The 23,946-nt window shown below is 58.3% G+C and overlaps 4 protein-coding genes and 1 long non-coding RNA gene across 8 annotated transcripts; 3 read left to right on the top strand and 2 right to left on the bottom strand.

The window, feature by feature from the left end:
* Positions 1 to 58: 58 nt before the first annotated feature.
* LOC138734287 (tRNA pseudouridine(38/39) synthase-like) lies at positions 59 to 5,211 on the bottom strand. 2 transcript variants are annotated; one of them, XM_069881896.1, is made up of 5 exons: positions 5,110 to 5,211; positions 3,430 to 3,826; positions 1,717 to 2,279; positions 636 to 826; positions 59 to 363 (listed from the first exon to the last, which is right to left on the bottom strand). In XM_069881896.1, the coding sequence occupies exons 1-5, from the start codon at positions 5,187 to 5,189 to the stop codon at positions 128 to 130; spliced, it is 1,467 nt and encodes a 488-aa protein (XP_069737997.1). In that variant the 5' UTR covers positions 5,190 to 5,211; the 3' UTR covers positions 59 to 127. The 2 variants fall into 2 exon arrangements, with proteins under 2 accessions (XP_069737997.1, XP_069737998.1); XM_069881897.1 differs by lacking the exon at positions 5,110 to 5,211 and adding an exon at positions 4,119 to 4,640 and having other exon boundaries at positions 60 to 363.
* Positions 1,840 to 2,505, top strand: LOC138734290 (uncharacterized). Its single transcript, XR_011339552.1, has 2 exons — positions 1,840 to 2,072; positions 2,253 to 2,505. It is a non-coding gene; the product is annotated as an uncharacterized lncRNA (long non-coding RNA).
* A 2,419-nt stretch (positions 5,212 to 7,630) lies between the features above and the next one.
* On the top strand, positions 7,631 to 17,060 carry LOC138734288 (ATP-dependent RNA helicase DDX25-like). Of its 3 annotated transcripts, none has more exons than XM_069881898.1 (11): positions 7,631 to 7,672; positions 7,762 to 7,825; positions 9,554 to 9,689; positions 9,773 to 9,865; positions 9,968 to 10,070; positions 10,728 to 10,857; positions 11,221 to 11,398; positions 12,168 to 12,405; positions 12,866 to 13,028; positions 13,191 to 13,382; positions 15,315 to 17,060. In XM_069881898.1, the coding sequence occupies exons 1-11, from the start codon at positions 7,643 to 7,645 to the stop codon at positions 15,374 to 15,376; spliced, it is 1,389 nt and encodes a 462-aa protein (XP_069737999.1). In that variant the 5' UTR covers positions 7,631 to 7,642; the 3' UTR covers positions 15,377 to 17,060. The 3 variants fall into 3 exon arrangements, with proteins under 3 accessions (XP_069737999.1, XP_069738000.1, XP_069738001.1); XM_069881899.1 differs by having other exon boundaries at positions 10,743 to 10,857; XM_069881900.1 differs by lacking the exons at positions 7,631 to 7,672; positions 7,762 to 7,825 and adding an exon at positions 8,564 to 8,993.
* On the top strand, positions 15,634 to 19,299 carry LOC138734208 (V-set and immunoglobulin domain-containing protein 10-like 2). Its single transcript, XM_069881779.1, has 8 exons — positions 15,634 to 15,740; positions 15,839 to 15,924; positions 16,093 to 16,359; positions 17,093 to 17,452; positions 17,947 to 18,222; positions 18,370 to 18,651; positions 18,881 to 19,141; positions 19,241 to 19,299. The coding sequence occupies exons 1-8, from the start codon at positions 15,634 to 15,636 to the stop codon at positions 19,297 to 19,299; spliced, it is 1,698 nt and encodes a 565-aa protein (XP_069737880.1).
* On the bottom strand, positions 19,208 to 23,854 carry LOC138734289 (pseudouridylate synthase RPUSD4, mitochondrial-like). Its single transcript, XM_069881901.1, has 3 exons — positions 23,705 to 23,854; positions 22,457 to 22,622; positions 19,208 to 19,400 (listed from the first exon to the last, which is right to left on the bottom strand). The coding sequence occupies exons 1-3, from the start codon at positions 23,849 to 23,851 to the stop codon at positions 19,372 to 19,374; spliced, it is 342 nt and encodes a 113-aa protein (XP_069738002.1). The 5' UTR covers positions 23,852 to 23,854; the 3' UTR covers positions 19,208 to 19,371.
* Between the last annotated feature and the right edge of the window lie 92 nt (positions 23,855 to 23,946).

A 23,946-nucleotide genomic window follows, 5' to 3' on the forward strand; every position in this document is an offset into this window, starting at 1 on the left:
GGACTCGATGATCCGGTGGGTCTTTTCCTACCTAGTGATTCTATGATATTCTTAAAAAGAGCACTGAAAACCATGTATTTTTTTTTTTTTTAACATAAAAACATTGTCAGTTGCGGGCCCTGCACTGTCACTCAGCACCCAGGCGGAGCCGCTTGCTGCCGGGGCTCTGCTCCCTGCCATGGCCTGGCTGGGGCTTGGCAAGGCGGCCGCGGGACACGAAGTGCTGGACGCGCTGCTCAAGCCCCTCACACCGGGGCCGTGACAGCAGCGGCTTGTAGGTGCGCGCTCGGACCCCTTCCACGAAGCCGCTGACCTGGCTGCAGAGCAGAGGTGACACAGTGGCATCCCCGCTGCTCCCTGCACCTGTGGGACAGTTGAAAAAAAACCACCAGTGGGTTGAGCAGCCACGACACCAAACCCAAACGCTGTGCTGGAGTATTCAGCCAAACCCTCAGCCCCATGGCAAACTCCGGGGCTGTCCTCTGCAGGGGCAGGAGTTGGACCCAGTGAGCCTTGCGGGTCCCTTCCCTCTCAGGACGTTCTATGGTTAGCCCTTTCTCTCACAGTGTTTTGTTTTTAACCTGTGGCCCATATTCCTCCCCCATCACCAGGTACTGCCCCAACTCCATCCTTACTCTTTCCGGCAGCCACGGGAGCAGCGTCCAGCCCTCGTAACATACTGCGCAGCACTTGAGTCTTGACTGCATGGTTGGCCCAGAGCCGCTGGAGGTGTGTAACATTGAACTCGTGCACTTCTCGGTCGTACAGCCACTGTACGTTCTCAAACTCGCAGTCGTGCAGGACAAGGGGAAACTCGACTGCCATGCTAGGGAAAAGGAGAGAAGGTGTTACCTGTGGCTACCTAGAGGAATGCTTGGATCAGAAACAGTGTGACCAGCAGGTCCAGGGAGGTTCTTCTCCCTCTGTACTCAGCACTGGTGAGACCGCTCCTCGAATCCTGTATTCAGTTCTGGGCCCCTCACCACAAGAAGGATGTTGAGGCTCTGGAACGAGTCCAGAGAGGAGCAAGGAAGCTGGTGAGGGGGCTGGAGAACAGGCCTTATGAGGAGCGGCTGAGAGAGCTGGGGGTGTTTAGCCTGGAGAAGAGGAGGCTGAGGGGAGACCTCATTGCTCTCTCCAACTCCCTGAAAGGAGGTTGTGGAGAGGAGGGAGCTGGGCTCTTCTCCCAAGTGACAGGGGACAGGACGAGAGGGAATGGCCTCAAGCTCCCCCAGGGGAGGTTCAGGCTTGACATCAGGAAAAAAATTTTCAAGGAAATTTTTCAGGCTGCCCAGGGAGGGGGTTGAGTCACCTTCCCCGGAGGAGTTTAAAAGACGGGTGCATGAGGTGCTGAGGGGCAGACTGATGGGAACGGTTGGACTCAACAGTCCAGTGGGTCCTTTCTAACCTAGTGATTCTGTGAAAACACATCTGTCCTTTTGACTAGAAACAGCCTCACCTTTTACAGAATTCCTTTTTCAGATAAGTACAGAATTGGTTTTGATGAAATAGCAAGGACTAAAGTAATCGAAAAGCTTGCTGAGAGCAAGGTAAATGGGATTCCTAGGGATATGTCCCAGAGAGGCTGCTAGCAGCTCACTTCCATACTGTAAGGACTGCTTCACATTCTGGCAGAGAAGCAGCATGCCAGCAGCACGTTTCATACAGCCGTTGCTTTGAGAAGCAGTCTCGGAGGTTTCCCCACGTTCTCCTTACCTGTACTGTGGTTTCCGGGGGTTCTTCTCCACATCCAGCAGCTCATCGATGATCTTGGGGCTCTCCATCCGCTGCCCAATGAGGAAGAGGATGGCCATCATGCAGCGGACTTGGTGATACAGGAACGCCTGTCCTGTCACTTCAAACTGGCACAAGCGGAAGGGATCCTGTGGCCCCGTTTCTCCGCCTGTCTCTGCCCACGTCACACTGGCACTGAGGATTGTTCTTTGGAAGTTGACCACCCCATTGGCGACGTCCATTTTACAGAGGTTACGGAAATCATGGGTCCCCACGTACCTCTGGGCTGCCGTATGCATGAGGGCCACGTCCAGGTCAGCGCAGGGGAAGAAGTACCGGTAGGTTCTCTTGAGGCAGCTAAACCTGGCGCTGAAATCGGGCTCCACGGGGGCCCAGGCCAGCACCCGGATGTCGGGTGGGAGCACCCTGTTCAGAATATGGGTGTAGCGGAGCTCCTCTCCCTCGCCTTTGCTTTCTGAGGCACCCTCGTGGCCGTTGAGCTTCTTCCCCTCCGACAGGTTCGAGCGGAGATCCAGGGAAATCACCTGTGACAGAAGGGAAGCTGGGATTAGATCACAGATGGCCGCACTCGGCAGGTGAAGCCAAGACTTCCTACACCACTGTGGAATAAATTTAGGATCTCCTAAGATGATGGCATCTTAAATCAGGTGCTCTCAGCACTCCTTCCTGCAGGGAATGCTGCAAGCGCCTCTGCCGTGGCTCCAAGCAGATGCTATGGATTCCTTTAATAAAACAGAGCTCTGCAGACTGCCTGCTTAGCCCGGTCTCCAAACAGCTTCAACTTCAGGCCCTGGTTTAGGGATATAATATGCTTTTTTTTTGACTGTAAGGCAGTAACATCTTGGCTGTCTGGGAAACCTGTTCTGGGGACAACTTAATTACGTCGCAGGTGCCTGGATGCTTTAAACAGTGCAAGAAAAGGCAGCCTCTTATTTCATGTGGCTCATCTCGTGGAGAACCAACCACCCACCCGAGCCAAAACCACCCTGTCAATGCAAAATGATTCTATGAAAAGCTAAGGCAGCTCTTCTCTCCTGGCTCAGGAAGTGGGAGAGGCTGGCTCAGCAGCGAAGCCGTGCTTTCCTGGTGGCTCAGCCAGCCTGATGGCTCCATGCCCACAAAGCAGGCTGGCTGGCTCCCCTCCCTCCAGCTCCTGCTCCCACGCTCTCTTCCGCTGGCTGCGGCTCCCCTAGACCCTTCTGCACAGGAATTCAGCTGCCTGGCTCTGCAGGAAGCTCTCAAAGTCTTGGATTTGGTTTTCTTTGGTGGGGTTAGGGAGTTAAATTGGCTGTGAGGGCTCTGCCAGGCACTGCAGTCAGTGCAGGAAGAAGTGCATCTGTGGGGGAAGGGGCATCTCCCCTCTTCTGGCAGTGCTGAGCTGTTGGGAGGCTGCAACCTAAAATGCATTTCATCCTCTCAAAACAGGTCTCTGGAAAAACCTAGCATTAATATGGAAAACAACCTGCACAAACAAATAATTGGAGGGTCTAAAATCATCACCCCCCTTGCAAGAAGCTGTCGCCAGGCTCACTTCCAGATTTAAAAGCTGGTGGCTTTTCAAAAATGAGCCCAACCTGTGCTATCTTGGCTCGTCACTGTGGGGCAGTAATCCCACCGGATTTCCATCCCATGCAAGCAGCCCAGAAATCCAGGAAAGCCAGGGGGGATCCTCACCTGTCCAAAGGCACTGACACCTTTGTCTGTCCGCCCACAGCGGTGGTAGTTGGAGGTCTGTCTGTTGTCCACCAGCCGCGTTTTCTTCAAGGCTTCAAAGAGCTTCTCTTCGATGGTGTTGTCAGTATTCTCCTGGCTGGCGAAGCCCTGGTAGCCCCAGCCCAGGTAGGCAATCTTCAGTGCTACGTGTCTGCGGCCATAGGCAGCAAAATCGAATGGCCGTTGCTGGCGTTTCTTGGCTTTTCCAGGGGCCGAAGGAGCCTCTTCTCTCCCAGCACTCTCCTTGTCCTCTCGGAGCTTCTCCTGCAGCCGCTTCACCTCCTCTTCCAGCTCCTGCACCCTCTTCAGGAGCAGCTCTTGGTTGGTTGCCATGCTCCCCTCGGCCATAGCTGCTGGTCTGCAGAGAAAGGAGGAGATCAGGGGATTGCATTTTTATTTGGCTTTCATCACTCCTAGAGGCTTGCTTGGTAAAATAGTGGTTATCATGGAATAATTCTTTAGTTTTCAACTCCTCCATATTTCTGGTGGGGCGTGGGAAGGGCCACAGGCACTTAGCTTGGACAGTTTCATCTCACTCAACTCTTGTTTTGCGCTTTGGAATCACTCCCCCTCCCCCAGGTGCTGCTGCTGCCACATGATCGGCTCTGCTCCGTCAGCTCAGGCGTGGCGGCAGCACGTTCCCAGCTTGCCTTTTGCGATCCATGCAGAGCCATCGCGGAGCCCTTTCCATTTTCACACCGTGCTCAGCCAGCATCAACACTCCAGAGAGCGCGTGAACGGCTGCCGTTCATCCCGCCGCACCATCTGCTCCAGTGTTTCATAACGGCACCCTGCAAACTTGTGGTTTTTCAAACCCGCTTTGCAGCACAAAGTATTCTTAGGCCTGTGGAGCAAGTGGAAACTATGTCCGGATCCCCTTTCACAGCAGGGCTTGAGGTTTACTGTAACCAGACTCAAACAGCCTTCAGGCTACCGTAGACAACACCTAAAAGTACCGACTGAGCCTTTTCCTTCTCGGAGGCAGGAAAACGCCCTCTTGGATGCCCCTGGGTTAAATCGGGACCAGATACTACCATGTTTATAAAAGAACAAGGGAAGCCTGATCTGTGAAGGTCCCTTCCAACCCAAAGCATTCTATGATTCCGACACCGTTATGACTGCTCGGCGCTCACAGGTTGGGCTGAACCTGTCCTGTCTTTGTCCATTATCCCCTTCATACTTTGTGTAATTCAAGCAGGAATTTGGGGGCTGCTTTACAGCTGTGCTGTGCTTCCATCTGCTGTAGGGAAAGGGCCTTTCGCTGGCAGCGGGAGGTTTGGAATTGCAGCCAGCATTCCCAGGGCCCCAGAGACCAACCACCACCTAAATTGCACCCCTGACCCCCAGGCACTGAGGGTCCAAGCCCTTGATCTCTTCAGCCAGCTTAAATGTGCCACGATAAATTAACTGCAGTTTATTTTTTGCAGGATCCACCCAGTCTGGCAGAAACTAAGGAGATGTGGGGACCGGAGAGGTGTATCTGGGTCACTCCGGCAGCTGAGGAGCAAGCACAGCCCAACGATGATCTCTATGCCCAGGCCTCTCTCGGTCTAGGGGTGCGATCAACCCTTCTGGCATTTCCTGAGGATCAGAGGGGAAGCAGGAGGATGGTCATGAAAAGAAAGGTGCTGAGGCACAGACCTGATGGAGGAGTGGAGGTCTTTGACGAGTCGGGGAGCAGCACCAACACCCGGAGCCTGAGGCAGAAGATGCTTCATCATAGGCCAAGCCCAGAAGACAGCATCTCTGAGGGGGAAATAGAGTCAAGCAACAGCTCCCATCCCTGGTGGCCCCGCAGGGACAGCCCCTGCTTTCTCCCTGCGGATTTGGGGAGCCAGAGCTCTCATGATTCTCATTACAGAGCTGCAGCAGAACAACCCAAGTCCTTCATTCCTCCGCGGTTCGAGCTGCTGGGCCGTAACCGGGGGAAAACTGACTGCGTGGCCAAATATTTTGAATATAAACGAGATTGGGAGAAATTTGGAATCCCAGGGGAGGATCGGTGGAAAGAAGTGCGCTGGGGCATCCGGAAGAAGATGCTCTGTGAGCCCGAGCTGCCCCACCGTCCGCAGCACCTCCCCATCCCCAACAACTACACCGTGCCCACGGAGAAGAAGAGAGCTGCCCTGTGCTGGAAGGTGCGCTGGGACCTGGCCAGGGGCCTCCTGCCGGAGAAAACCACTCCCTGGTAGCACCTTGAGCCCTGCTCCTTGCCTGTGAGGCGGGAACTGAGCACCAGCTGCTTTTATCCGCCTCAAAGTTCTCGACAATTTCTAAAAGTTCCTTTAATAAAGTTTGTGAAAAGACTTATGGTCTGTGGGCTATTTTATAGAATCATGGAATGGCTTGAGTTTGAAGGGACCTTAAAGAACATCCGACCTGGCCTTGAACCCCTCCAGGGATGGGGCAGCCACCCCTGCTCTGGGCAACCTGGGCCAGGGCCTCCCCACCCTCAGAGTGAAGAATTTCTTCCTAATGTCTAATCTAAATCTTCCCCCTTCCAATTTAAAACTGTTCCCCCTTGTCCTATCCCGGCACTCCCTGATTAAAAGCCCCTCCCCAGCTTTCCTTGAGTCCCTTTCAGTACTGGAAGCTACTCTAAGGTGTCCTAGGAGCCTTCTCCAGGCTGAACAACCCCCACTCTGTCAGCCTGCCTCATAGCAGAGGTGCTCCAGGCCTTGGATCATCTCTGTGGACCTCCAGGAGTTGGGGGTTCCTCACAGGGTGGGGGGTCTCTCCTGGGATGAGATGTGGATTCCTCCTAGGTGTCGAGAGCTCCCTCCCGGCATCTGGGGATCCCTTATAGGGTGGGGTGGGGGGAATCCCTCCCTGTTTGCATGCTCTGCCCAGTTTTGGAGGCCTCATCCAGGTTTAGGGGGTCCCATCACAATTTGGGGAGATCCCTCCTCATGTTTGGGGCCCCTCCTGGGATGCAGGGTTCTGTCATGGTTTGGGGTGATGCTTCCCAGTATTCGGGGCTCCCTCACAGGTTTTGGGGTCCTTCCCACAGCTTCAGGCTCCCTCCTGGCATCTAGGGCTCCCTCTCAGGATCCAGAGGGTCTGTCCTGGGATTTGGAGGATCCCTCCTGAATCGAGGCTCCTGCCCAGTTTTGGAGGCTCAATCCTGCGTTAGGGGGTTCTGTCATGGTTTGGGGAGATCCCTCCCATGTTTTGCAGACCCTCACGGTGCTTGGGGCGCCTCCCAGTTTGGGGTGTTGCTCCTGATGTTTGAGGCTCTCTCCTGGGTCCTTCCCGGAGTTTGGGTGTCCCTTACGGAGGGGGAAATCCCTCCTGGTTTGGTTTGGCAGTCCTACCCAGTTTTAGGGGCTTCCTTCTGTATTAGGGGATACTATCATGGTTTGGGGACATCCCTCACAGGGTTAGGGTTCCCTCCTGGTATTTGGGGCTCCCTTCCAGGATTCACGGGGTCCTTCCTGGAGTTTGGGGCTCCTTCCCTGGTTTTCGGGTCCCCCCCTGGGATTCAGGGGGTCCTCCTGGGGGTTTGGGGCTGCCTCCTCATTGTTTGGGGAGATCCCTCCTGGTGTTTGGGGCTCCCTTCTAGGGTTTGGAGAGATCCCTCCCGGTTTGGGGACTCCCTCTTGGCTTTGGAGCCGCCTCCTGGGATGAGAGATGGATTCCTCCCAGCACTTGGTGGGCCCCTCCTGGGATTTGGGGGGCAGCTCCCAGGCTGGAGGGGAGGCTCCCTCCTGGGATTTGGGGGTCCTTTACAGGGTAGGGGGATCCCTGCTGATTTGGGGGTTCTGCAAAGTTTCGGGACTCCTTCCCAGGTTTTAGGAATTTCTTACAGGGTGGGAAAGGCCCCTCTGGGGACGGGGCTGGATCCCTGCCCGCTGGGGCCCCTCCGGAGACTTCCTCCCGCTTTGGGGGGATCCCTCCCAGCCTTGGGGGCTTCCCCGCTGTTTCGGGGGCTCCCTCCCGGGGTTTGGGACTCCAGGTTTGCGGTGGGGCCCTCCCACCTCGGAGTCGGGGGTGTCTCGTCCCACCGGCCCCCCCGGTCCCCACCTGCGCCGCCGCCGCCCGGAAGTAACCTCCCGACCGGAAGTTGCCTCCTCGACCGGAAGTGACCTCCCGACCGCAAGTTACCTCCTCGACCGGAAGTGACCTCCCGACCGGAAGTGACCGCCCCGACCGGGCCGCTCGGGGTCGCGGGGCGATGGCGGCGGAGCGAGGCGGGTGGTGGGAGGTGCGCGGCGGCCCGTGATCCCTTGATCCCGTCCCCGCCCCGAGCCGCCCCCGCCCCCCGCCTCGTAACGCTCCGCTCTGTCCCCGCAGCGCCCCCAGCACCGGCGGGGATGGCGGGAGGAGCCGGAGGAGGAGGAGGAGGAGCAGAGGAGAGGTGAGGGGGGCAGTGCGGGCCGGGCTCAGCGCGGCCTCTGGCAGCGGGTGTGGCCGCGACTGTGCTGTCTGGCACTTCAGTTTCAGTAGAGCTGTGCTGGCACCTTCAGTTTCAGCAGAGGCTGGGGGATGATGTGGTTGGAGCAGCCCTGAGGACAGGGACTTGGGGTGCTGGGGGAGGAGAAGATCCACATGAGCCGGCAACGTGCACTCACAGCCCCGAAACCAACCGTGCCCTGGGCTGCATCCAAAGCTGTGGGACCAGCCGGGCCAGGGAGGGGATTGTGCCCCTCTGCTCTGCTCTGCTCTGGTGAGACCCAACCTGGAGCTCTGCGTCCAGTTCTGGAGTCCTCAGCACAGGAAAGACGTGGAGCTGTTGGAGCAAGTCCAGAGGTGGCCACAGAGATGATCCAAGAACTGGAGCGCCTCTGCTATGAGGATGGGCTGAGAGACCTGAGGTTGTTAAGCCTGGAGAAGGCTCCAGTGAGACCTTAGAACAGCTTCCAGTGCTGAAAGGGGCTCCAGGAAAGGTGGGGAGGGGCTCTTGATCAGGGAGGGCAGGGGTAGGACAAGGGACAATGGCTTTAAATTGGAAGGGGGAAGATTTAGATTAGACATTAAGAGGAAATTCTTCATGCTGAGGGTGGGGAGGCCCTGGCCCAGGTTGTCTGTCTAAGTTATGGCTGCCCCATTCCTTGAAGTGTTCAAGGCCAGGTTGGATGGGGCTTGGAGCCCCCTGATGCAGAGGGAGGTGTCGCTGCCCATGACAAGGGGGCTGGAATGACGTGATCTTTAAGTCCCTTCCAACTCAAACCATTCTGTGACACCAGCTTGGGAGGAAGGGTCAATCTGCTTGAGGGCAGGGAGGCTCTGCAGAGGGACCTGGCTAGGCTGGATCCATGGGCTGAGACCAATGGGATGAGGTTCAACAAGGCCAAGCGCTGGGTCCTGCACTTGGGATACAACAACCCTGTGCAGCTCCAGGCTTGGGGATGAGTGGCTGGAACGCTGCCCCATGGAAAAGGACCTGGGAGTGTTGGCTGACGGCGGCTGAACGTGAGCCAGCAGTGGCCCAGGTGGCCAAGAAGGCCACCAGCATCCTGGCTTGGATCGGCCATGGGGTGGCCAGCAGGAGCAGGGCAGGGATCGTCCCCCTGGACTCGGTGCTGGTGAGTCTGCACCTCAAATCCTGGGTTCCGTTTTGGACCCAAGAAGGACATTGAGGGGCTGGAGTGTGTCTGGGGAAGGGTCTGGAGAACAGGAGGAGCTGAGGGACCTGGAGCTGTTGAATCTGGAGAAGCGGAGACTGAGGAGAGATTTCATTGTTCTCTGCAGCTCCTGGATAGGAGGTTGTAGTGAGGTGGATCCTGGGCTCGTCTCCCCAGTGACAGGTGGTGGGATGAGAGGAAATGGCCTCAAGTTGCACCAGGGCAGGTTTAGGCTGGGCATCAGGAAAAAATTCATCACTGAAAGGGTTCTCAGGAGCTGGCAGATGCTGCTCAGGGAGGTGGTAGGGTCACCATCTCTGGTGGATTTAAAAGCCAGACAGATGAGGTGCACAGGGATGGTTCAGTAGAGGACTGGGAGGGTTGGGATTGATGATCCCAAAGGTCTTTTCCAACCAAGTGATTCTATGATTCTGTGTGAGAATTGGAGAGGGAGAGAAGGGAAGAAGGAAGAGGAAGGGGAAATGGGTGCTCTTCTTCCTCACTGGTTCCTTCCTTTCCAGAGCACCCGGCAGAATCCTCCCTGCTGAACAAGCTGATCCGTATGTCCCTGGTGGAGTCGAGTCAGAAAGTGGAGATCCTGCAGCAGGACCCCAGCTCCCCGCTCTGTTCCATCAAATCCTTTGAGCAGCTGCCCCTGTAAGTCATGGCGGGTCAGGCGCGTACAGCAGGCGAGCAGCCGCCTCCACTCCTGACACGCCGTCCTATCCTCTGTCTTACAGGAAGGAGGAGCTTTTGCAGGGGATTTACATGGCAGGCTTCAACCGGCCATCCAAGATCCAGGAGCAGGCTCTGCCCATCATGCTGGCGTATCCGTGAGTAGCCACGCTGCGTTGGTGGGCCCTGGGTTCCTCGAGGCATCCCCAGCCTCGTGACACCCGCCCCTTGTGCACCACTAAGCAGTCTTTGCCTTGCAGGCCCCAAAATCTGATTGCCCAGAGCCAGTCAGGGACAGGGAAAACAGCAGCTTTTGTCTTGGCCATGTTGAGCAGAGTTAGTGCCGCCGAGAAATACCCGCAGGTAACACAGGAGAGGGAGAGCTGAGGCAGGAGGGCTTTGCTGGAACCCGTGAGGTGCTGTTAAGGGCAGAGCTCTGGTTTGTGTCCCTGTCCCTCTATGATCCCGTCTGCTGGAGGGGATAGTGAAGCCCCAGGGCATTCGCAGCAGCAGGAAGGGCAGAAGGGAGGTGGTGACCGCCCGAGGCAGGTGCTCACACTTGCTGGCAGTGGATTAAGCCAGGCTTTAGAGAGCCTGGAATTTAAACGCTGAAAATCAGGCGCAGAGGTGCTGGCTTTCTGGTGGCTCCAGCAGCCCCACGAGCCCTGGTCACCTCTGCCCACAGAATCAACTCTGCCAGCTGCGATTTAAAGTCTCTCATCTCAAGTACAGGGGGTGATTTAAACACTTGCTTTAAATCTGGATGCGGAAACCAGTGTCACCGAGCTTCCAGAGACATATTCCCTCAAAAGCAGCTACGGTGACTTCTTTCTGCCCACACACCCCTTTAGCTGTGCTGTGTTCCCAGCTCCTCAGCTTCCCCTGTGCTCTGGAGTGACTTGAGCAGCCTGGGATCTTCTCGTGCTCTTCCTGCCCTGTCAAAATCCCTTGTCGTCTGCCTGGTGTTCCCTGTCCTGGGAGCACCCTCGGCTTTCCGACGAGGCGTTTCTTGCCTGACAGTTCTCTCCCTCAAAGTGCCTCTGCTTGGCTCCCACCTACGAGCTGGCCCTGCAGACTGGGAATGTGGTTGAGACCATCGGGAAGTTCTGCGCCGACATCAAGGTTGCCTATGCTGTCCAAGGAAACAGAGGTGAGTCCGGTCCTGCCAAGCACGATCATGGAAGTGTCCTGTGAGTACAGGGATCTTCTCGGAACCTTGAGCTACCAGAAGCTGCACAGACCTCCGTGCAGCCAGTAAAACTCTGTCTGTATTCCCCGCTCCTGCTAAGGAGTCTATTTTGCGATTGCTGGCTGCTTCCAGAGTCCCCCCTGCACACGTGGGGCTGGTTTCTACCTCCCCAAGGCTGTAGGGAAGCGTCAGCCCTGATTGTGGTTAAAACCTCCAGCTCCGCTTTGCGATGGCCCCCCTCAAAGGCCAGAATCTGAGATGAACAAGTGAAAAATGCGCTGGTGTTGGTTGGAGGTGGTGGGCTGCCATTTCCTGCTCTGGCAGTTCCTCAGGGCGTGGCGCTGGAGGAGCAAATCGTCATCGGGACGCCAGGGACAATGCTGGACTGGTGTTTCAAACGTGGCCTCGTAGACGTGAAGAAGATCAAGGTGTTCGTGCTGGATGAAGCTGACATCATGATCGACATGCAGGGCCTCTCCTGCCAGAGCATTCGCATTCAGAAGTGAGTGATCATAGAATCGCTTGATTGGAAAAGACCTTTGAAATCACTGTGTCCAACCATCCCTGTCCATTACTAAACCAGATCCCTGAGCACCTCATGTGCCCGGCTTTTAAACCCCTCCAGGGATGGGGACTCGGCCACCTCCATGGGCAGCCTCTGCCAGCGCCCCAGAACCCTTTTGACGGAAACATTTTTCCCAATACCCAGGCTAAATCTGCTCTGGCACAATTTTAGGCCATTTCCTTTCTTCCAGTCACCTGTCCCCTGGGAGAAGAGCCCAGTACCCACCTCACCACAACCTCCTTTCAGGGAGCTGTGATTTATAAGGTCTCCCCTCAGCCTTCTTTTCTCCAGGCTAAACAACCCGAAGCCCCTCAGCTGCTCCTCGTAACCCTTGTTCTCCAGCCCCTTCCCCATCGTCCTGATGGCTGGCATCCTGCTTCCCTGGCCTTTCCCCCTCTTTGCTTAGCTTTGAGTGAATTGGTCTCCAAAGGACCTGAATGCACAGCAAAAGAGAGTCCCTGTGATGCTGAAGATGCATCCAGGGAAAGGTGAGCCCAGGGACCCGGCTTTCTGTAAAACCGTATCTGTGAAACACACAGGAAGACTTTTATTTCGCTTACCTTTACTCTGCCCAGTTACAGCCCTTGGATTGGTTTCTCTTGAAGGCAACACAAAATCAACTGAAATGAGCTTTTATCTCTCTGAGCGAGCAGATCTGGGCAGCTGTGGCTCCTCTGGGCTGACCAGTCCTTTTTCCCTGCTCTAGGGCTCTCCCCAAGGACTGCCAGATGTTGCTGTTTTCCGCCACCTTCAAGGAAGCCGTGCGAGCGTTCGCCATGCGGATTGTATCCAATGCCATCGTGATAAAGCTGCGTGAGGATGAGCTTACCCTGAGCAACATCAGGCAGTACTTCTTTATATGCGAGAGCCAGGAGGAGAAGTACAGAGCCCTCTGCAACATCTACGGCTGCGTCACCATCGGCCAGGCTGTTGTCTTCTGCCAGGTAACGCAGCTCCGCCTGCCTGGGGACAGCACTGGGTTTGCAGTCAGTGACAACAGGAATGGTTCCTTTTCCAGTATGCATGTGGAGGGCTTTTCCCCAGATCCTCAAAATCATGGAGCAGAGCCCAGGGAGGGATGGGGAACGCGTTGCCAGCACTGAAAGGACAGTGATATGGCAAAGGCAGCTTTTAAAAGCATCTCTCCTACCAGCTGGGACTGCCTTTGCCGGGCTTCCACGGTCACCAGAACACCCTGTTTTTCCTTGCCCTTTGTGACAGAAGCTTCCTGCTTGTTTTCATTGTTTTGATCTTGTTTTGCGGTGTTAAAAAGCACCAGGAGGTCCCTCGAAAGGAGCAGGAGACTCAAAACAGGGGGAAATAGCAGTGAAGGGTTGGCTGGGAGGGAGCAGAGCGGTGGGAGGGCTGCTGCGGAACCTCAGCCTGCCTCTCGCCACACCTCAGACTCGGAGGAGTGCGAGCTGGCTGGCGGCGGAGATGAGCCAGGACGGGCACCAAGTGGCGATGCTGACAGCGGAGCTGACGGTGCCGCAGCGGGCCAACATCATCCAGCGCTTCCGCGAAGGAAAGGAGAAGGTCCTCATTGTCACCAATGTCTGCGCCAGAGGTACCTCTGGAAAACCCAGTGCCCCTTGCAATTCCGAAGGGGGTGAAACACACCTCCTGGCATCTGCTGCTTCTGGTGGCAGCATGGCTTAAGGCAGGGATCCTACGGGATATGTTGGGCCCAGGGAGCCTTTCCCGCAGCCCTGATCTCACTGTTTCTCAGGGATCGATGTGCAGCAAGTCACCATCGTGGTGAACTTCAGCCTCCCCACCTCTCGGAGAAGAAACGAGCCAGATTTTGAGACCTATCTCCACCGCATCGGGCGAACTGGACGCTTTGGGAAGAAGGGCATCGCCTTCAGCATGGTGGAAAGCTGTAACGTGGGGCTTGTGCACAAGATAGAGGAGTATTTCCGTAAGCATTCACATGTATCTGCCTCGCTGGGATAGGTTCTGGGACTGGTGATCTCCCTTCAGCTCATTTCCCATCTGCAAAGGGACCTTATTGGGCTGCTCTTCTCCCTGGGCGTGTCTTACTCGGCACAGGCACCAGGTGGAGCCTCCCTTCTGTCCCCCTTGCCCTTTGAGGGGGTTTTTATCCATAGCAGACGTTTTCAGAGAAACAGAATCACAGAATGTCCTTAGTGGGAGGGGACCCCCAAGTCTCATCAAGTCCAACTCCTGTCCCTGCACAGGACAACCCCACAATTCACACTGTGGGGCTGGGGGCGTTGGCCAAACACTTCTGGAATATTGTCAGCCTTGGGACTGCTTCCCTGGGAGCTGTTCCTGCGCTCCACCACCCTCTGGGGGAAGAACCTTTTCCCAATGTCCAACCTAACCCTGCCCTGGCATCTTCATGCCATGCCCTCATGTCCAGAGGGAAGAGCTCAGTGCCTGCTCCTCCTCCTCCCCATTGAGGAAGCTGCATAGCGCGATGAGGTTTCTCTTCAGTCTCATCTTTTCCAGGCTGATCAGACCAAGGGACTTCAGCCACTTCTCATACACTTCCCCTCTAAACTCTTAAACTCTGTGCCCTCCTCTGGACACTCCAGCAGCTTTAGATCCTTTTTATCCTGTGGCTCCCAAACTGTCCCCGGTGCTCAAGGTGGGGCCCCAGTGCGGAGCAGAGCGGGACAATCCCCTCCCTCGCTTGGCGAGCGATGCCGTGCTGGATGCACCCAGGACGTGGTTGGCTGCCAGGTCACTGCTACCTCGTGGCCGACTTGCCATGGACCAGAACCCCCTGATCCCTTTCTGCAGGGCTGCTCTCCAGCCTCGCGCTCCCCGGGCTGTCCGTCCATCCGTGTCCCAGGGGCAGAACAAGGCCCTCGCCCCAGTTAAACTCCCTGCGGTCGTGATTGCCCATCTCTCCTGTTTGTCCGATCCCTCTGCGGGGCCTCTCTGCTCTCTGGGGTGTCAGCAGCTCACCCACTTCCATGACATCCCCAAACTGAGTTATTAAACCTTCCAGTCCCGCATCCAGGTAATTTCTGAGAATGCTGAGGAGCGCTGGCCCTGGGATGAACCCCGCGGAATGCCACTAGGGACTGGTCGCCAGCCTGATGTGACCGCAGTCACTGTGACGCTTTGATCCAGCCCCTCAGCCCGTTCTCCCCACCCAGCACTGTGTGTCCAGCTGGCCACTGGGCCGTTTGTTCAGTAGCCTGAGATTTTGTGTGTGACTTGCCAGGGCCTTCACAGGTACCTGGTTTGCCTCAGCACCGCTTTTCACTTCCCTCCTTCAGGCATTTTATCTGCCTTTTCCCTGTCCCAGGGCAGCTGGTACCTGGCTGAGCTCAGCCCGGTTGTGGGAGTGAAGTCAGCCTTGGCCAAAGCAGCCCACTGCGGGATTCCCGCGGGATGAAAATCCAGCGGAAGAATGCCCAGACTTTTGCTTTTTAACGCTGTGACGTTGGGATTTGAGGGCTGGGGGTGCCTGATGAGATTAACGAACCTCCCCTGTCCTGCATCGGTTTGGAGGTGGGAGGAGAGGGTGGGAGCGGCTTTGGAAACCGATTGGGACATGCTGCTTCTGGCTTGGGACCTCTCACTTTCGGACAAGGTGCTTCTGGCTTAGGGCTCCTCTCTCGGACACGCTGCTTCTGGTTTGGGGCACTTCTTGCTTTCAGAGTCCAGGCCACTGCACTCCCTCACTTGGCACTGTGCCTTCTCCCAGTTTCCTTGGCTGTTGCTTGAGGGCCGTGGACTGGAAATCCCACCCACACAGGAGCGTTCCCACCCATGCCTGTGCACGCAAGCGGCACAAATGCCAGCTCACCGGCGGCCGGGCTTTGGTTTTACCAGCTCGTGCCCAACACTGGCAATTTTTGTTTCCTTCCTACAGAGACCAAGATCAAGGAGCTGGACCCAGATGACATGGATGAGCTCGAGAGGCTGGAAAACTGAGTGAGGACCAGGGGTGTGCTGCCCCCCCGTCCCAGTTTTGGTTCAGGAACAGAAGGAAAAGTTACAGGGGAAGATGTTCCAGTTCTCTTAAGAGTTTCCCCACATAGTTTGGCTTTGTTGGGATGCTGGGAGGAGGCAGGGGAGCCCTCAGCCCCAGCGGTTCTTGTCCCTGGTTTTGTTCTGGTTCTGTGGCCGAGGTTTTCAGAGCCCTGGCTCTGCAGGGTGGGAGGAATCCCCATGGCGCTCGGCTTGGGGTGATGCTCCTCAGCGGCACCTCTGGATGCGCTCAGAGTGGTCAGGAAACGGGGAAGCAGCAGGAGCTGGCTCCAGAACTCCGCTGCTTGTCTCCAGGCAGCAGCGACAGGTACCTTTCTGCCACAAAAACCTGGAGAAAAAGCTCAGAAAGAAAGAATGGGGAGGAAAGCGGAGTTGTTAGAAAACGGAATGACGGGCTCTCGGTAGGTGGCGGCAGGAGCTGCTGTCGCGGAGCCCGAGTGGAGCAGTTTGGGGACTGGAAGAGCCGGGAGCTCGTGGGCTGCTGGGCAGGGGTCAGGGGTTGTCCCTTCGCTGTCACCAAGCCTGTCTCTAACAGAATGGAATTAAATCCTTCCTAGGGTGGTGGTGCTCCTCCTGTGCAACAGGAATTTGGAATTTATCCCTACGCTCAGTGCAGATGTGTTTTTATTGGCTCCAAGTGTTGACGGTTGTGTCCTTAGCCACCAACACACAGGCTGTCGTCTTCTGGAGTTTCGTGGCGGAGCCGGAGGGCTCAGGGCCGCCGCGGGCAGTGGCCGTGGGCTCAGGCAGAGAGGTGGCAGTGGCCCCCGGCGCGGGGACGCTGGGCAGGGTGACCCTGCGCAACGGGACGCTGGAGCTGCGGGAGCTGCGGGCGGCCGCCCAGGGGCGATTCCTCTGCCAGGGGCTCTTCCCGGAGCGTGGGCGACTCCACGTTGGCTACGCCGCTGTCCTCTTGCGCGTCTTGGGTAAGCACTGGCCGATGGCCACCGTCGCGTTCCCGGGGATCCCTGCGCTTGCCCGTGAGCCCTAGAGTCTTTCACAGGCCAGCAGTGTGTGCTGCTGGCCACTGAAGAGCCTGCTAGCCCATGGGAGTCTTCCACTGGCCAGTGTAGCGTGCTCCTGGCCAATGAAGAGCTCAGTAGCCACTGAAGGGCCCCACTACTCACTGAAGCGCGCCACTAGCCAGTGTAGAGCTCTGCTAGCCAACACAGCGGCTTGCAGCCAGTGCAACACTCCACTAAGCAGGAAAGCACCCCATTAGCCAACGTGGCACCCCACGAGCCAACGTAGTGCTGTGCTAGCCAACAGCATCACACTAGCCAACGTAGCACCCCACAAGCCAATGTAGCACTGGGCTAGCCAACACGGCAGCACACTAGCCGACATAGCATTCCACTAGCTGAAGTAGCTCACCATTAGCCAGCGAAGGGCCCCATAAGCCAAAGCAGAGCCTTGCTGCCCGGCAAAGCACCCCACTAGCCATCGTAGCGTCCTGCTAGCCAGCACCATCTCCTTGCCCTGGCCAATCCAGCATCCCAGTAGCCCCTAAGCGGTCACATTAGCCTGTCTGTGGCTGCTCTAGCTACTCCCCACGCCCACAGCCAGGACACCCCCTCATTAGCCCATAGACATTCTCACTAGCCACCCTGCTTGCTGCCATAGCACATCACTAGCCAATACACGGTCTGGGCTGGAAAGATGCCCCCTGTTGGGGGTCCTGGGGGCTCGTGGGGGGCCCGGGGGATGGGGCTGCTCACGGCTTGGTGCCCCCAGTGCCCGTCTCCAAGCCCTTTGTGCGGCCGACGGCGGCAGTGGCGGCGGAGGGGGCGACGGTGGCCCTGACGTGCTCTGTGCGGGAGGGGACCAAGCCGCTGAGCTTCTCCTGGCAGCACCGGGAGCCCCGGGGGGGTCCCCTGCCGTCCCCCATGGGGATGGGGGGCTCCGGGGCAGAGCTGCGCCTGACGCCCGCCAACCGGAGCCACGCGGGCTGGTACGCCTGCACCGTGCGCAACCAAGTCAACAACTGCACCAGCGAGCCCGTCTACCTGGACATCATCTGTGAGTGGCCTCACCTTCCCGGGGGGCTGTGAGGGCATCCTCAGGGCTGGAGATGCCACCATGGCCTGGCCATGGCGACCAAGCATCCAGCCACCTGGCTACTATGATGTGGCTGTGACCACCAAGCACCCTACCACCATGGTGGCCCCGTGGTACAGCCATGGCCACCACGTGCAGTGCCACCGAGGTACCTCCTCAGCCACCGCGTGGCCTGTCTGTGTCCATGGTCACCACGCACTGTGCCACCTCCACAGCCACCAGGCCAGCATGGTGTGTCCATGGCCACCATGCCCTACGGCACCATGGTGCCTCCACGCCCACCACCCACCCCGGGACGTCCATGGCCACCACGGTGATGTTCACAGCCACCATGGTGCACGTTTTCTAAGGAGACTTCCCAGCCTGGTTCCCCACCAGAGGGAGGATGCCCCAGGTGTGGCTGTGTCCCCTCTCTGGGGATGTCCCGATGACTGAGGGTCCCCATGTCACCGCAGATGGCCCCGACGAGCCAGCCATCAGCGTGGAGCCCTTCTCCCCTGAACAGGAGGGCTTCTCGGCGGGCGAGAGGGAGGACGTGGTGCTGAGCTGCCTGGCTCCCTCCAACCCCCCTAGTCGCTACGTCTGGCTCCACAACAGCTCCCAGGTCCACACCGGCCAGACCTACGCCATCTCTGCCATCACTCGCGCCCAGGCGGGCACCTACACCTGCCTGGCCGAGAATACCCACCTCCAAACCCGCACCCAGGCCACCATCGTCCTCACCGTCTACTGTAAGTAACCCTGGAACAGGGGCAGCCCCACGGGTGCCCCTGGGGCGAGATAGACCAAGGCAGCTTCTGGTGAGGATGTAGGTGTGAAGGGCAATGTGGGAGGAGGGTAACAGCCCGGCGTCCCCCAGCTCTGATGGTCTCCTGCAGATCCACCACCCGGCAGCCCCACCTGCTCTGCCCTGGCCACCGGTGACCTGCGGGACGTGGCCCTGCGGTGCCGCTGGCCGGGGGGCTTCCCCCTGGCACGGCTGCGCTGGGTGGGCCCCTGGCCTCCCGTGAAGGAGGATGAGGACGAGGTGGCATCAGGGTCGAGTCTTTCCATGGCCACCAGCATCCAGCCAGGGGCGGCCACCAGGAACGGCAGCTCCTTCTCCTGCCTGGCCTCCCACCCCGCGCTGCCACGGGGGGCTACGTGCGGGACCACCCTGTGTGAGTGCCCGTGGGTCGTGTCCCCGCGGAGAAAAACCCTTTGTGACGCCCCGGTTGGTGGAGCCGCCGTGACCCTGTGCCGCGGCCACCCCGAGGGACGCGTGGCCGGGCGCTCATCACCCCAGGCGACCCCAAGCTGGGGGTGCCCGTGGCACAGTCGCCCGGGGTGGCTGTCACCCTTTTGGGGGACGCTTTGGTATCCCCGCCCTGATGCCTCTCCGTCCCACAGGGGTCCCAGCCGACGGCCCCTCCTGCGCGGTGGCGGTCACCAAGGGTAACGAGTACGTGACGCTGCGGTGCCGGTGGGAGGGGGGGACGCCGCCAGTCACCCTGCGCTGGCGGGACGGCGGGGGCCGGGCGCTGGGGGACCCCTCGCCCTCCACTGCCGTCCTGGTGCTGAGCACCCACAGCGGCTTGCGGGGCCGGGATTTTGTCTGCGCGGCCGCCCACCCGCTACGGGCCAACGGCGCCGAGTGCCGCCTCCGGCTGGGTAAGCCGGATTCGAAGCGGGCGTCCCCTCCTTGGGCCACGGTGACACAGGGGGGTCACAGGTCTAGGGGTGCAATCAACCCTTCTGGCATTTCCTGAGGATCAGAGGGGAAGCAGGAGGATGGTCATGAAAAGAAAGGTGCTGAGGCACAGACCTGATGGAGGAGTGGAGGTCTTTGACGAGTCGGGGAGCAGCACCAACACCCGGAGCCTGAGGCAGAAGATGCTTCATCATAGGCCAAGCCCAGAAGACAGCATCTCTGAGGGGGAAATAGAGTCAAGCAACACCTCCCATCCCTGGTGGCCCCGCAGGGACAGCCCCTGCTTTCTCCCTGCGGATTTGGGGAGCCAGAGCTCTCATGATTCTCATTACAGAGCTCCAGCAGAACAACCCAAGTCCTTCATTCCTCCGCGGTTCGAGCTGCTGGGCCGTAACCGGGGGAAAACTGACTGCGTGGCCAAATATTTTGAATATAAACGAGATTGGGAGAAATTTGGAATCCCAGGGGAGGATCGGTGGAAAGAAGTGCGCTGGGGCATCCGGGAGAAGATGCTCTGTGAGCCCGAGCTGCCCCACCGTCCGCAGCACCTCCCCATCCCCAACAACTACACCGTGCCCACGGAGAAGAAGAGAGCTGCCCTGTGCTGGAAGGTGCGCTGGGACCTGGCCAGGGGCCTCCTGCCGGAGAAAACCACTCCCTGGTAGCACCTTGAGCCCTGCTCCTTGCCTGTGAGCCGGGAACTGAGCACCAGCTGCTTTTATCCGCCTCAAAGTCCTCGATAATTTCTAAAAATCCCGTGTTTTGCATTTCAAGTGGGCTAAGTCCTACTATTCAAACTTTTTCCAGCACTTCAGAAAAGTGGGCTGGGTGGAGAACCCAGTTCCCCTGTTGCATCCTGTGATGCTGCTTCCCGAACTTTGACTGGAAGCTCTGAGAAGCTGGCACCAAGAACCCCACGGCCTGCAGGACCCTTTGGATATCGCAGGAACAAGACTGCAGGGAGCCTGGGGATTTGGGGCAGGGAACAGACCCTGCATGAGACACCAAGGTTGTTACATCTGTGATGCCTCAGGAATTCCTTTAATAAAGTGTGTGAAAAGACTTATGGTCTGTGGGCTATTTTATAGAATCATGGAATGGCTTGAGTTTGAAGGGACCTTAAAGAACATCCAACCTGGCCTTGAACCCCTCCAGGGATGGGGCAGCCACCCCTGCTCTGGGCAACCTGGGCCAGGGCCTCCCCACCCTCAGAGTGAAGAATTTCTTCCTAATGTCTAATCTAAATCTTCCCCCTTCCAATTTAAAACTGTTCCCCCTTGTCCTATCCCGGCACTCCCTGATTAAAAGCCCCTCCCCAGCTTTCCTTGAGTCCCTTTCAGTACTGGAAGCTACTCTAAGGTGTCCTAGGAGCCTTCTCCAGGCTGAACAACCCCCACTCTGTCAGCCTGCCTCATAGCAGAGGTGCTCCAGGCCTTGGATCATCTCTGTGGACCTCCAGGAGTTGGGGGTTCCTCACAGGGTGGGGGGTCTCTCCTGGGATGAGATGTGGATTCCTCCTAGGTGTCGAGAGCTCCCTCCCGGCATCTGGGGATCCCTTATAGGGTGGGGTGGGGGGAATCCCTCCCTGTTTGCATGCTCTGCCCAGTTTTGGAGGCCTCATCCAGGTTTAGGGGGTCCCATCACAATTTGGGGAGACCCCTCCTCATGTTTGGGGCCCCTCCTGGGATGCAGGGTTCTGTCACGGTTTGGGGTGATGCTTCCCAGTATTTGGGGCTCCCTCACAGGTTTTGGGGTCCTTCCCACAGCTTCAGGCTCCCTCCTGGCATCTAGGGCTCCCTCTCAGGATCCAGAGGGTCTGTCCTGGGATTTGGAGGATCCCTCCTGAATCGAGGGTCCTGCCCAGTTTTGGAGGCTCAATCCTGCGTTAGGGGGTTCTGTCATGGTTTGGGGAGATCCCTCCCATGTTTTGCAGACCCTCACGGTGCTTGGGGCTCCTCCCAGTTTGGGGGGTTGCTCCTGATGTTTGAGGCTCTCTCCTGGGTCCTTCCCGGAGTTTGGGTGTCCCTTACGGAGGGGGAAATCCCTCCTGGTTTGGTTTGGCAGTCCTACCCAGTTTTAGGGGCTTCCTTCTGTATTAGGGGATACTATCATGGTTTGGGGACATCCCTCACAGGGTTAGGGTTCCCTCCTGGTATTTGGGGCTCCCTTCCAGGATTCACGGGGTCCTTCCTGGTATTTGGGGCTCCCTTCCAGGATTCACGGGGTCCTTCCTGGAGTTTGGGGCTCCTTCCCTGGTTTTCGGGACCCCCCTGGGATTCAGGGGGTCCTCCTGGGGGTTTGGGGCTGCCTCCTCATTGTTTGGGGAGATCCCTCCTGGTGTTTGGGGCTCCCTTCTAGGGTTTGGAGAGATCCCTCCCGGTTTGGGGACTCCCTCTTGGCTTTGGAGCCGCCTCCTGGGATGAGAGATGGATTCCTCCCAGCACTTGGTGGGCCCCTCCTGGGATTTGGGGGGCAGCTCCCAGGCTGGAGGGGAGGCTCCCTCCTGGGATTTGGGGGTCCTTTACAGGGTAGGGGGATCCCTGCTGATTTGGGGGTTCTGCAAAGTTTCGGGACTCCTTCCCAGGTTTTAGGAATTTCTTACAGGGTGGGAAAGGCCCTTCTGGGGACGGGGCTGGATCCCTGCCCGCTGGGGCCCCTCCGGAGAGAAGAGCAACAAAGCTGGTGAAAGGGCTGGAGAACAGGCCTTATGAGAAGCGGCTGAGAGAGCTGGGGGTGTTTAGCCTGGAGAAGAGGAGGCTGAGGGGTGACCTCATTGCTCTCTACAACTACCTGAAAGGACGTTGTAGAGAGGAGGGTACTGGCCTCTTCTCCCAAGTGACAGGGGACAGGACAAGAGGGAATGGCCTCAAGCTCCGCCAGGGGAGGTTTAGGCTAGACGTTAGGAAAAAATTCTTTACAGAAAGGGTCATTGGGCACTGTCAGAGGCTGCCCAGGGAGGTGGTTGAGTCACCTTCCCTGGAGGTGTTTAAGGGACGGGTGGACGAGGTGCTGAGGGACATGGTTTAGTGATTGATAGGAATGGTTGGACTCGATGATCTGGTGGGTCTCTTCCAACCTGGTTATTCTATGATTCTATGATCTACCTTTAATTACCCTTAAAATGCGAAATGAAGGCTATGACCTAAAGGTGACAAACTACCCCCATCCCTCCCTGGCAGGCAAACCTCAGTGCATGGAGGGCAGAGGATCCCCCGTCAGAGCCCTGGAGCTGTTTCCCCCTTGGCACAACCACGGCACAAAAGGCTTTTCCTCACCATGCACAGGAAGGCCATAGGGTTTGTTGATCACCACAATCTCTTCATTCTGGTACACGGTTCCCTGTTTGAGCACTTTGGCCAGGACGTTGGGGTGAACCTGCTGCAGCCGCTTGCTCAGCATGGCGAGCTCCCGCACCCGCCTCTGTGCGGGGTCTCTGGGGATCTGAAGAGAAAACAAAATGCCCTCAGTGGAGGATAAACAGTTCTCGCACCAAGGCCCTGCTTCAGCAGCTCCCTCGTCTTCCTCCCACTTCTACTCTGTGTCTCACAGCCCTGTTACCCACATCGTCACAACAGGGACTATCTAAGCGCCCCTACCCATTGCCCTGCTCGGTGCGACTGCCTGTAGCCCCACACAGGGGCAGCCACCCAAAAATCCCAAGCCAGATTTTTCCCCGCTGCCCGGCGAGAGAAAACCCATGGGCACGATGACAAAACCTGGCACCCCCGCCACTGGCTGCCCATCCCACGCGGGGGAGCGCCCTGAGCCCAAGGACACAGGGAGACCTGGTGCACGAGGAGGCAACGCGGGGAGATGGGGGATACAGGGGGCGAGGGAAAGGACCTGTGGGAAGAGGGGGACAACCTGGGGAAGAGGGGGGATACACAGGACAACACCTGGGGGATGAGGCGGGGGGGCCTTGGGGGCTAAAGGGAGACCTGGGGAAGTTGGGGGGGACCGGGGGATGGAGAAAGAGAGGAAGGGATGTGGGGAGAGTGGGACCCAGGGAGTGAGGGAACTCAGGGAGAGGGGGCGACATGAAGGGTAAGGGGTATAAGAGGCTGAAGGGGGGGACCAGGAGAAGAAGAGCGGTATGCAGGGATAAGGGAGGATCTGATGGGTGAAGCGGGACAGAGGGAGAGGGAGGAACCCAAGGGGCAAGGGAGTGACAGAGGGCAAGGGCGGGGGACCTGAGGGCTGACAGGGAACGTGGGGAGAGGGGGAAGACCTGGGGAGAGGGAGATTGGATCCAGGGAAGGCGGGGGATGAAGGGGGGAGAAACGGGGACATGGGGGCCTGGGGGGGGAGATCCGGGGGACAAACGGGGTGGCCCGGGTGGGAACGACGGCCAGGGAGAGAGGGCGACATGGGGTCGGGATCTAGGGGGCGACGGGGAACACAGGGAGAGAGGGACTGGATCCAGGAGAGGCGGGGAAACACGGACACGGGGCAGCGGGGGAGGCCCCGTGGGTGAGGAGGATCCCGGTGAGCGGTCCCGGGCCGGCCCCGCGGTGCCGCCACACCTCCTCGCTCCTCTTCCCGCTCCTCTCGGCCCGCAGCCGCTCCGCCAGCCGCTCGGCCCCCGCCTCCGCCCGCCCGATGCCGCCCAGGCCGCACCCGGCCCGGGGCAGCGCCGAGCGCCGCCACAGCCGCCATAGCCCCGCCGCCATCGCCCTGCGCCGCGGGGCGGGACTTCCGGCCAAGGGGAGCGAAGGGCGGGATTTCCGGCCAATGGGAACGGGGCCCGCCCCTTCCGACCAATCAC

The sequence above is a fragment of the Phaenicophaeus curvirostris genome, unplaced genomic scaffold (assembly GCF_032191515.1).
Source record: "Phaenicophaeus curvirostris isolate KB17595 unplaced genomic scaffold, BPBGC_Pcur_1.0 scaffold_69, whole genome shotgun sequence".
In the NCBI taxonomy this organism is placed as follows: Eukaryota; Metazoa; Chordata; class Aves; order Cuculiformes; family Cuculidae; genus Phaenicophaeus; species Phaenicophaeus curvirostris.